Source organism: Saccostrea cucullata, unplaced genomic scaffold (assembly GCF_032062105.1).
Source record: "Saccostrea cucullata isolate Sc308-1 unplaced genomic scaffold, CSIRO_AGI_Scuc_v1 ctg4213, whole genome shotgun sequence".
Lineage (NCBI taxonomy): Eukaryota > Metazoa > Mollusca > Bivalvia > Ostreida > Ostreidae > Saccostrea > Saccostrea cuccullata.
This window is the reverse complement of record NW_026934684.1, coordinates 1-12,709: the sequence shown is the minus strand read 5'-3', so window position 1 is coordinate 12,709 and position 12,709 is coordinate 1. Positions and strand designations below refer to the sequence as shown.

At 33.0% G+C, this 12,709-nt stretch overlaps 1 protein-coding gene across 1 annotated transcript; it reads right to left on the bottom strand.

Moving 5' to 3' along the window:
• Positions 1 to 242: 242 nt before the first annotated feature.
• Positions 243 to 4,633, bottom strand: LOC134241179 (peroxidasin homolog; the record flags this gene model as incomplete). The annotated part of the gene is made up of 9 exons (XM_062723256.1): positions 243 to 797; positions 1,009 to 1,281; positions 1,566 to 1,790; positions 1,960 to 2,452; positions 2,832 to 2,945; positions 3,226 to 3,327; positions 3,539 to 3,703; positions 4,021 to 4,197; positions 4,404 to 4,633. Coding segments are annotated over 9 exons (2,101 nt in total), but the record flags the coding sequence as incomplete, so codon positions are not given.
• Between the last annotated feature and the right edge of the window lie 8,076 nt (positions 4,634 to 12,709).

Here is a 12,709-nt window from a genome sequence, read left to right as displayed (position 1 = left end):
ACGTATTAATAAATGATAAATACTAGTAGTTGTTTGTTATAATTTCAATTTGAGGGTATGGGAACCATATTACCTTTGATTGTCAGATTCTATCAAAGTCTTATACTATCCACGATTGCCATATTTTCTTTGCAGGCAAATGCATTAACTACCATGCAAATAGAGAATGAAAAGCTGAACACTCTTAGATTTATTTACATCTTTAAGAAGCTAGAAAGCATGCAACACATGTGTTCCTTGGAACATGCACTCTTTGAGATCTTAGAAATACTGTGTAATCGGCTTGGTTCGTGAGACAAGTGTCCGTGGTTTTTGTGTGGTCTAACCCTGCGGACATATTTTCCTCAAAACTTGGCACGTTTGATTCATTTACAAATTACTAATATCACAAACAAAAAGTATTTATTTCTGGATTTTCAAAACGAAAGAAATACAAACTATTGCACATTTTTTTAGTGAAAAAAATTGATTGGAATCAGGGTATTGCAATTCGCCCATTTGGAAGTCTAAACCGACGATTAGGAAAATCTGGCTGTAAGTGTTCCCGGATGTTTGGGAAAATCCTTGGAGTCACTGGTCGTATTTGTGATAAATCCGGAAATGAACATTCATATTTAAAAGAACTTTCGCTGCAACGTTTTCCACACTTATTTGGAGAAGGATTATTGCATGTTCTTCGAGAAGCACATCTGCCAACTGATCTCCATGGCGACCATCCACCATTTCGGGGAATACAGGAATCCCATTTGGTAAAATCAATGTCGTTTTTGAATTCAGAACAGGAGAACTCTGGTGTGCTAAAAATAATTTAAAACTGAACGTCATCTTCTGCAAAAAAAGCTGATTCTTGGGAGCAAACAATTAAACAATTTACTTATTAACTTGAAATCATTCTTGATTTTTCTTTTCAATTCAAGTAATTATTTAAAACATTTATCTATAGATAAATATGATCACCCCATGAGATGACAATTGTGTCTTGTATCATTAGAACAAAGATCAACATACCTTATAGTCTTCTTTTCAAAGACATTTCTATGAATTTTGTCAATGTCTGTGTTTCTACATATGACATTTGCCATTAGTGTATTACGTATTTCCTTCAGTTGTTCTGGTGTAAATTTCACGTTGTCTTCGTTGTTTTCGTAGTAAAATCTGTCTCCATATTTGAGGGCCTTAAACTGCAGTCCAATAATACAGGCAAATAGAGGCCCCACTCGTGCACCCGGAAGTGGGTTTTCCGAGACTCCTCCGGTAAAAAGATCTATGTCGTCTACGTTTCTGAAACAAAACAAAATTTAATTGGAACCTGTTTATATACAACTTAAATACTGTCTTAACTGTGATATTAATAATATTGAACATCCATGTATCTGCTAAGTGTGCACTGTGTACACCAGTAATTATTCTATTTGTAATAAATGCACAGCAAAGTAAAATTTAATATTCTTTATAATAAAATCCGAATGGTTTGTTTGAATATATTAATAAAATACTATAACAATTACTGAAATATATATTAACTTTAGCATTAAAATAAGTAATGGATATAAAGCTTAACTTACTTGTAGATGGCTTTCAGGGCAATGATGGCGTCTCCTGGATGATCCACAAGCCCTCCAGTTCCACTTGTGATCGACGTGGCTGGTTCTAAGCCGCATACCATTCTCCAGAAGTTATAGGGTGGTATACCATGATCACGACCTCTCTGAATGTTTATTGCCGCTAGATCGATACCATTTCCTGGACCTGTTTCGAACAAATGCCTCGTCACTTCATATGATTTCCTCCTGAAGATAGAAAAACAAAGTCTGTATTGACTTTTTCTTATTTTCTTTTTCTCAACATATAAATGTTTCCCAATTTCTTCTTTTTTCTGTCGTCAAAGTCCTACATCAGATCGTAAATTAAAAAGAATTACAAAAATATTGAAAGTCAAAATGCAGCTACATTACGCACATGTCAACACCCTGTGCATTTGTTTCATACAATCCTTTGGTAACGGCCCCTACTCCACCATCTTTTCTGTATATCCATTCTGGTTTTTGAATGATGTTTCTCAAATCAGACATGATATTTGCGGAGAAAGTTTTTGTTGGATGATAAGACAACTTATCGTTAATCATGCTATGACCAAATCTGAAGGCTGCCGCAGAGAAGGAATTCCTGATCATTGGTTTAAATTTAGCGTTATAGCCAGTGAAATATCCTGACGATTTCGGCTTTAGGTCAAATTGATTCATAATATCGTTTCCTAATATTTCTTGCAGATATTGATGATAGGTAATATGCTGAATAAGAGCTCCAACAATTTTACGAGACTCCTGGAAAAGTGTCTCGTCGTTCCAACCTGGGTTTACTTTTTTGAGATTTTTAGCAATTCTGTTGTGCTCCCGGTGCCAAATAGTCTGGAGGGAAATTAAGGCTGCTTGCTGGTTAACTCGTCTATCACCTGATAAAAGTTGGTTTAAGCATATAAGATTACAGCAAAACATTTAGACTAAAACTATTGTGTAAACTAATTAATTAGAACTTCTTTTAAAATTTTAAGGTTTCAGATTTTTCGAAAATAGATGTTAGATTCCTTGCTCTTGGATTATTTAGAAATCGCAACTTGAACATTTGAATGGCATTGTTCTTAATTGCTTTTTTCTACCGATTGCTTTTTTGCGTTTTTGAAATAACTGAAATTCCTTAGTATTAAAAATTAAAGGCGAAAACCAAAGATTACATAGGACAGGAATACTATTGATAAACCACAATTGACAAGTAATACGGTAAATCGAAATAATATGTAATAATTTCAACAATCATGACATTGATTTATATACCTGCTTTAAAACATTTGACTTTATTGTCATTAGAGGGCAGTCGACAGGAGGCTGAATTGCTGGTATCTTGTGATAAAAGTTCCTTGCCATCAACAGACGTTGATCTTAACAGACCTGATGAAGATATGATATTAATACAATATTGCCTCGAAGAAGTACATGGATATATTAAAACGTGTAACCGTTTGGAAACCTTGTTGAAGACTTAGTAAAACTAGATTGTTCTAAATTTGTACATATGCTGTTTTCTCTCTAAACGAGCATACCTTATTGCTTCAATATATACTAGTAATTAATATTCAGGTAAGAATAATTCCTTTCTAAATATTCTCTATTTATAAAAGTTATTTGATTTGTCACATTTAGCAATTGTTACAAATACATTGCAACCTACCATCTCTTTTTAGTCTTAATGAATTCATTGTGTTCTGGTCGGAGCCGTAAACAGCTGAGCCGTCAATATAGTGCGTGTTCTGGTTAATTTGTTGACGCGGGCCTGTAAAATGATTAATGATTGATTGAATTTAAAGCATAGCAACAACAAAGAAAATTAACTACTAATGCAATTTACAGGGGTACAACTGAAAATGATACGAATTTCTAGTGACAATATAAGATTTTCAATATTGCAATGCTGAATTTTTTTTTTTTTTTAGAATGCAATTCATAAAAAATCATTTAATGGAGGTGTTAAGTTTTCGACTCACCGACACTACAGTCTAAAGCTGCTGATGGTAAAGATCTAACAAAGTTCATACAAGTCCTCTTAAAAGATGCGAAATAAGGATCATCTTTTGGTAAGGAAATTGGCAAACAATTTAATCTGTTCAAACCTTTCCTGTCACAGCAATTGAGATTTGAGTTTAAGTAACCTACAAACATAAGTTTCTAGGTGTACAAGTGAATCAAGTTCAGATTTCGCAGGATTCTTACTGTTTATAACATTTCTCTCTTAATTATACTTTTCTGTCAAAAAGAGAGAAATGAAGAAATGCAAAAATTTAGGGGTTTTTTTGTTTGCTTTTCAATGTCTTGTTTTTACAGCAAAAAATTTAACCACGATCTATTTGAAATAAGAGGATGCTAATACCACAGACTGTGGCGTTATTTTATCTACTATTATATAAGAGATGCTATTCTATGGGCTTAACCCTCAAATATTTTTTATTTCATCAGTTGTCAAATATACCTTTAGACAAAGCATTAAATTGGATATCGTGACTAACGAATTGTCCGAATTCCATGGAGAATTGTGAGAGGTCCATGGCGTGTGTGTTTGTACTTCTTTGATGGACAGCAATGCTTATTTCCCTGGGACCTGGTAACGGGCTCCCATTTACATTCCGACTTCTTGGGTCCTGAACATCTGTGAACATGCATATGGATAGCAAAATATATTCTTTCTTTTAAATTCCATGATTTTTAAATTCCGAACTAACGTGTATACATTGTTTTTTCTTCACAAGAATTATACATATATGTATATATAAATTATTTAATTATGCTACAATTTTTTATCTTTAAATCGTCAAATATATATGTAAAATATACTTATTTTCTATTTTGACTCACCATCTTCATAGAATGGAAACACAAATCGTTCAAATGGAGTTTGAGATTTCCCCCAAAGTGGATTGTTTAAGTTGTTGCACGTTCCGTCAGCAGTCCTGTATTTAGCGTTAGTTTGGCAAGATGGTTTTCTATTATATGGGCAAAAAGGTCTGAACTGTACCGATAGATTGGGGATTTCGGGAATGCGAGACAGAACATCTTTGTTGGGTACAAATGACCTTGAGAGAGGACTAAAGACAAGAAATTTGATAAATTAAAGACAAGATAAATTAAACAAGATTTCAAAGTTTAAACAATCACAAGAAATTCATTAATTTATATCTTTCTTTTGGTGTACATAATATGATCATAAAATGAAATGAAAATATAGTGCCTAAATTTGCTTTCAAATTCATTTTAGCTATCTCAGGCAAAAAAACTCAGAACAGAGGAAATTATTTTTTGTTATAAAATTCGAAGAAATACAGACCCTAAACCGTGCTACTACACCACTTGCAGGGTACGGTTCGGTACGCTTTGTGAACGGAACGGTTCGCTTTGTGAACGGTACGGTACGCTTTGTGCACGGAACGGTTCGCTTTGTGCACGGAACGGTACGCTTTGTGGACGGTACGGTTCGCTTTATGCACGGAACGGTATGCTTTGTGGACGGTACGGTTCGCTTCTTGCACGGAACGGTACGCTTTGTGGACGGTACGCTTTGGGAAACGGTATGCAAATGAAGTGGGCGGAGCCTGTTAGCTTTGGTTCTTGATTGGCTGCTAATTTTACAATTTTATTTCCGTTATTACAGAATTCAATGTAATTTATTTATTATTCATATCAATTGAAGTATCAATGAGTTTCTATTTATTAGAGAAGTTTAAATGTTTTATTACATGTATGTTATTGTATCGATCATAGTCTTGTATGCTATGTCTCGGTTTCAATTTTAAATATTAATTTACACTGCAGCATTGATGGAGGAAATAAGAAAAAAATGAAAGGAAATAAACATCGTCTCACTGATCTTTTTCGCATTTGTAAATATATTGATATAGAAGGTAAATATTTCCGTGCGTATTTTCTTACGTATGCCGAGGCTGCGTTTTAAGGAGGCTGGCGGGTCAACAATTTAATCCCAAATTAACCACCAGATTTAACTTATTTTTTTTATATACGGTATATTTAGCTGTCAACTATCATTTGGCAAAGAAAAAATTCATATATTTTAGTTTTAAAATTTTACCATTTTGTATATCTTTATATGGAGCTCTCCTTTTAAAGGAGATTGAAATAGTCTAAAAATGGCTGCCACCCCCTAGCCTCGTTAAATAGAAAAAATATATACATGTACATAATATTCTTTTTTCATTTTAGAATATAGCTTTAACAGAACTGAATATATACTTGTTCTTTATATAAAACTACACACGTATATAAATTATTTTTAATTGATTGATCTATAGAAAAAAATATGACTATTCGCGCTTATATTCTTATTCTTAGTAATAAGAAATGCACATTGTTTCTTATTTTTAAAATTGTAGATCTGTCGGTAAATTATTGATCTTGAATCAGGTAGATTTTGGGGGCGTTAACATAAAATTGGGTTTTTAAACGTCTGCCTTAGAAGAGAAATATCAGTAGACAAAAACAAATTACATGTAATTAATTAAAAAAATTAAAGAAAAAGAATATAAAAATAATTTACAGGGCAAAGAAGACTTGTTTGTCTGTTTTTTTTTCTTTTTTCTTATGTAAATCTTTTTTTCTTTTTTCTTATGTAAATCTTTAATTATTCTGAAAATCTTTGATTATTCTGAATTTAGATACGAAAATCGGCAGCAGAAACTCGGAATCAATAAAATGACTTCCGGTGTAACGACGAAAAGTGACCCCCGTAGAATATTGACCGGGGGTCATTTTTCTACGTAGAAATTTGACCCCCTGGTCAATATTTTACGTAGAAAAATGACCCCTTTTTCTGTAGAAATCATGGCCTTGGGGTCATATTTCTCCGTGTGCATTGTAGAAAATTGACCCCGTAGAATAATGACCCCCCTGTCATTTTTGATGCCAAAACAATTCATTTTAGAAGGAATATTCTTATTAGGCATATGCAAGCGGATAATATCAAGCTGACGTATGCTTTAAAGTGTTAATTTCTGAAAGCTTTTAAAGCTGAACACTTCTCATAAATAGGCACTGTCAGACGGGTATATAAACCCTTCGCTTTCGTTACACCCGATTGCACACTCGAAACTCGTGGCCGACATGTAGTACTCCTATCGTGGTCTTAGATTTTTGGCGTTTATTTCTTGTTTTCATGTGCATTTTCTGTTTGTAAATAATGTATTGACCTGTATTTTCCATGATACTTTTGTCCTGTTTTGGAAAAAATACGCAAAATTTGATAATTTCATCGATATTGAGTAGCATGATTTGTTAGATGTACGTCTGCACTCGTCGGATCTCTATAGTAAAATACATTGAACTGACTAGCGATCTGCTCCTTATATACGAGTTGTATGGAGAGCATTGAAGAACGAGAAATATGGCGGACTATGCCTATTTACGGAGTAGTATTCAGCTTTAAGCTAAGATATTGAAATCAAAGCGATAAAATACCTTGCATTAATGATACAAACTGTTCATCTCCACTAGAGTAAAACGGTATCAAAATGTTCTAACCCAAAATTCATAGAAACTTTTATTAAATTTTATACCAGTAATTTTATACCAGTAAATAAGTTTCCACAGTTGCCATTTTAATTCTTAAAAAGGGTTATTTCCAAACTTCCGCCAGAGTTCGTTTGTACCAAACCAAATCTCAAATCTCTGTGTGCGGAGAAGCAGAGGACTATGGGTAGTATGGGTCATTCTAGCTGACAGTATGGTGTCAGAAAGAAAAGTTTCCGTTATTTATCAATAATGAATTTTTTGAATTTACCCTGGATACATAATTTTTCAAAAGTTTAAACTTTTTTATCCATATTTTTAAAACGGGCACGAAAAAGTGTTCCAATAGAAAAATCGTATAAAAATATTTGATTTTCAATGAATGAAGTTTCAAACTTCTTTAAAAAAAATAGGGATAATATAATTTGTAAAAATAAGTACTAAATTAAATTGCCTCTGACCTTTATATATGATACAAGGAAAATAAGAAGTGGTTAGCTCAAAACCTTTAAAATGTCTTTTGTCGTTTGCTAGTGTTAACAAAATAGGGATTGTAACATAAAACATGATTAACTAAAAAATAATAATAATAATAATAAGTTCCCATCTTTCCAAAAAAAAAAGGCAAATGTAGTATCGTTTTCCCCGTTCTATCATGTACATAAAAATACATATGGTGATTTAAGGATTTTTTTTACCAATAGAAATAAAAATTTAGATGATGAAAAAGTTGTTACTTTACATGATATACTTATGCCCCCGTAAACGAAATTTCCGGGGTTTTGCCCCTGTAAACGAAGTTTCTGGGGTATATAGCATTTTACCTGTCCGCTTGTCTGTTTGTTTATTTTTCCGCAAAACTTGAACCTTGCCCATGCCCATGACTGGGTAAGACTACGGCTTTCATATTTCACAAGTGTATATTTGTGACAAGACCTTTTTGTGTACAATCAATTTTGACCCTTTGATATTGACCTTGGAGTTTGACACACTTTTACACAAGGAGAATATGGAGATATTAACTAACAGTATTCAATATCAAAGTCCATAAGACAATACAAAATATAAAGGAGCAGAGCAAACACGAACCTCCAAAACATCAGAGATGGAATCAGGTGCCATAGAGAAATAAGCATCCCCTGCTGACCGGTCACATCTGCCATGTTCTCCTTGTAACGACTGAGAAATAACAGGAAAATCCTGCACAAACTCGACGCACAAATAACGGACCAACAAAAAGCTCGAAAAACATTAGTCAGCATTTGTTTCAATTTGATAAATTGCATTTGCTGACAATGTCATTGTGTCAACCATATAATTAACAAAATGTTGACTTCAAATGAGACTGCCGATATTCTTGTTATTTATTTCATTTACTTGCTTGTCAATAATTTACTTCGTTTTAGAAATTGTTCATATGTAGAGCATGCTCTTGCGTATAGAATAAACCAAGATATATACACTCTGTTTGAAGGTGATGAAGGTAAATCGCTGCATAACTAAGGAAATTTGACGATAGAAAAGTTTGTCATCACATTTATCATTAAGCCTAGTTGTTAGATTACCATTAACGTCTTTTTTCAAGTAAAATATTTTCAAGTAAAATATCCATGGGTGAGACAGATGTGTCAGACTCTGTGGTATCTTTCATCTCCAGCTAGCTCACAAGGATATATCATATCGACGTAGGAATGAAAATTACCATTGTTAATTGACAATACGTCGTCGATATATATATCTAAATGTTGAGTTGAAGACCACAGCAAGTATTTTTTTCTTTTCACGCATTAGACTTCTCACAAATTCTGTTTCAAGTGAATATAAAAATAGATTTACTTATAACGGAGCGCAATTGGTACCCATGGGAATTCCAATTTATTGTCGGAATATCTGGTCTTCAAAAAAAAAAAAACAACAGATATTGTCGAGCAGTAACTCAAGCATCTCTTTCACGTCAACTTCAGAGTACTTGTGTGTGCAATGTGTTTTAACAAAATAATTTTGCAAATGACCAATGACCATTGTAAATCTACAAGTTCCGTTTTATTAAAGAAGCAGCTGTAATTGAAATAAAAAAAAATCCTGGTTCACACCACTTTTTGAATATATTGTTGCGCAGTACACTAAGAGTTTTTCCTTCTCTACTGTCGATACTTAAGTGCGGAGTACAAAAGAGATTTGAATGAACATTTACTGGAACCCGCAATGTGTCTTTGTTTGGAATCCAATATATATCGGGTAATTCAGAGTTATTTTTGCTCTGTGTAATATTAAAAATATTTAAAACTGACCTAAAATTTTGAAGAATTTCTTCCTTAGAAAGGAAAGTATGAGTATAAGTAGGATTACCACTTGTAGAACTAAATCTTAAAAGTTCTTCTAAAATACAATTAATGAGACTTACAAACGAAGACAATGTTGTTACCTGCTTACCTGCCTACAAGGACCAGTACGTAATAATCATATAATTTATCTATTTTTTTCACTTCTGGATTATTGAACACAGAATGAATAAGGGGTTTCACATTACCCCTCAATCTTTGAATACGCGGCGTTAACATGGATCTGATACATTTAATCCATTGTGGAAAAAATCAACATTCCACACTTTTACTTTAACATTAACTTTTGGACGGTATGTGCTAGAAATTTATTTTGAAGTAAGGGCATGACAACTAAGAGTTCATTAATTTGCAAAGGTTACCAGTGTCTATAAAATCCAAGAAGAAAGTGGATGTAACAGCAACCATTGGTCACCTATCTGTGGGCTAGAAAGTGTTGAAAAGAGATTTTAAGTTTTTATTTTAATTTATAGATATCTCTGAAGGTCGAACTATTTTTCACTCAGGTGTAAATTTTTGCCAGTTTTGGAGAAATTTGTAATATCATCATAAGAACTTCTTGATGTGTATTGTATTACCTGTATATAAAATAAAAAGTATAGTAATATGTAAGGTAGTTAAAAAGTATGTATTTAAAAGCAGAATAAATGCATACAGATGTATATGTAAGTTTAAAGGTAAGAGCCAATGGAATTGAATTTATATATAGTTAAACAATGTTGCTATCGATGTTCGGAGGTCCGTGTTTGCTCTGCTCCTATTTGGATTGTTTTATGGACTTTGATATTGAATACTGTTCGGTATCTCCATATCCCTTTTTCTTGCTTCTGTGCTATTTTTTTTTTCTTGCAAGAATTTTCAAAGATTATAGTAATTAGAAACGTATCATGCCATTTTCGGAATAAAACCTTTGAATGAAAAAAAAACAAAATATATAATCATAAATTATGTTCTCGATGAATATATATTCATTGGGATTCTGCAAGCAAAAAATATACCCATACCAGATACATGCATTGGTTGTGATGCTACGTTTAAGATATGCAATTGAGTATAAGTTGGAAAGGATAAGATTGCATAAAAAATCCCCCCTACTTGGATTTGAAAGTATGAAAAAATCAGGAGACACATATACAAGGTTTTATTGTATAAAATATAGGGGGGTCAAATTTCTATGAGGGTCATTTTTCAACGTGTGTGAAGTCGTAGAATTAATGGTTTGGAATGTTTTTCTACAGTCGAAAAATGACCCTACTTGTCGTAGAATATTGACCGGGGTCATTTTTCTACGTAGAAAAATGACCCCCCGGTCAATATTCTACGGGGGTCACTTTTCGTCGTTACACCGGGCATTTTTCTTGTAACAGAAAACATTTCTTTTCAGAAACTAGCATTATGTTTTCAAAAATCCTCTCAGTCCAAGTAATTATTTTAATAAGTTTTTCTTTATTTTAATAAGTAAATAAGTGTGTAAATACATGTACAATGTTGTGAGAGAGAGAGAGAGAGAGAGAGAGAGAGAGAGAGAGAGATGCAACCCCTTGTTTCTTAATCTGTAAAAAAAAATGTATTTATTCTCATTCTCCGTTTTATTTACATCGCCAAAGTCACATTTAATCAGTCTATGATGCTATTTAATTTCCACAACTTTTGTTCAAACTCAACCTATTTACAACTATTGCGCAATGCATTCGTTCTCGGCACGTGCACGAAATCCTTGTGCATAACTTGTCAGTCAAAATCGCATGACGCTAGGTGACCCCAAGAGTCTGTTTACGCGGAAAGAATTTCTCTTGTGATTTGAAACATTCTTATGGTCAGTTCACACCTGTTTAAAAAATATTGGGTCACAGCCAGAGGGCAGGGGTGCCGTGTGTTAACACACCTTTCAAATTATTTAGCTCTGACCACATCAAGTGTATATGCATTTTTAAAACTCACACAACTGACATCCAGCGAAACTCATCTTCCCGGTTTCACCACAACACTGATCAGAAATATTCTTCCTAAAATATCCATTTCAGACGCAATTAGATAAGCATGAATCCCTTAATTATCATTTTACTTTAAAAAAAATGTACAATAACGTCACATAAATTCACAGACTTTTGATGAGTTTTTAGTAGCTAATTAGTATCGCCTTCTAGAAAGGGGGGGGGGGGGGTATCAAACAAAATGTGGCTTGAAAGAGGATTGAGAAAAATCATTGTCTTTTTTATTTTCATTTTATTTTTGTAAATTATCCTTTTCCGGACACAAATAAGCAGGTGTCCTGTAGATTATGATTTTTTTTTTTAATTTACAGCAACGTAACATTTTGCACACTTCTAAAGAACTTATAACCTGCTAATTCGTATCGTTTTCATGAAAGGGGATGGGGGTACAGTGTAACAAACCTAATAATATCTATAATTTTTCGCAGATTATTTTTTTTTTTTTTTTTTTTTTTTGTATGCAGCTTGTAAGTTGATCACAATTTTATTAGTCAGATTATCATCTCTACCCGTTCAGTAGAAATCTTCCTATTTACTGCATGTAATATTTTAATCCATATTTGACATAATTACCGAATTTTCAGTGTAAGTCTAACTGCATCAATGATTCGCCGAGTAATTATCTGAGCAAAATTAATGTGCGAGTCTAATACGGTTTTTTTTAACTCTAGATATTTCATATATGTTTTAAGATTCTTACAAAATTAATGATTAATTAGTAAAATCACGCATCTGATATGAACTAGATATATGAATGCACACTTACGGCAAAAAGGATCATGTATCTGATTCAATGATTTAATTCAAATCTTAAGTCAAGAAAACCAGGAAATTAGTTTAAACATCTGTATAGTTTAATTACGAATATTTAAGTACAACAAATATTTCAAAAAGAAGTTGATTTAATTTGCTCAAATAAAGAAAATGAAAATATTTATTATCAGATCCGTAAAGGGGAACTGTGATACACCTTGTTACATGGTGTCCACGATCGCTGACATCAAGGATGCCGACATCGAGTTCGAGGTTCACGGTGCCACGTGTTTTGCGGGAAAAACCCGTGGTCTGTACTGTACCTTTGATCACAAACACAACGAGTTGATCTAATTTATAGCATATAAGGAATCGTCTCAAACTCTATCTAGTTGTTTAGAAGTTGTTTATTTCGGGTAGTTTCCTTTATTTTCACAGTTGAAAGCCCAGATGCATGATACTTGATAAAGATGTTTTGAACAGCCAGACATAAACTCCCTCCTCTTTTCACGGGAGTTATTGCGAAAAATAAACCAAAATGACTTATTTGGTCATT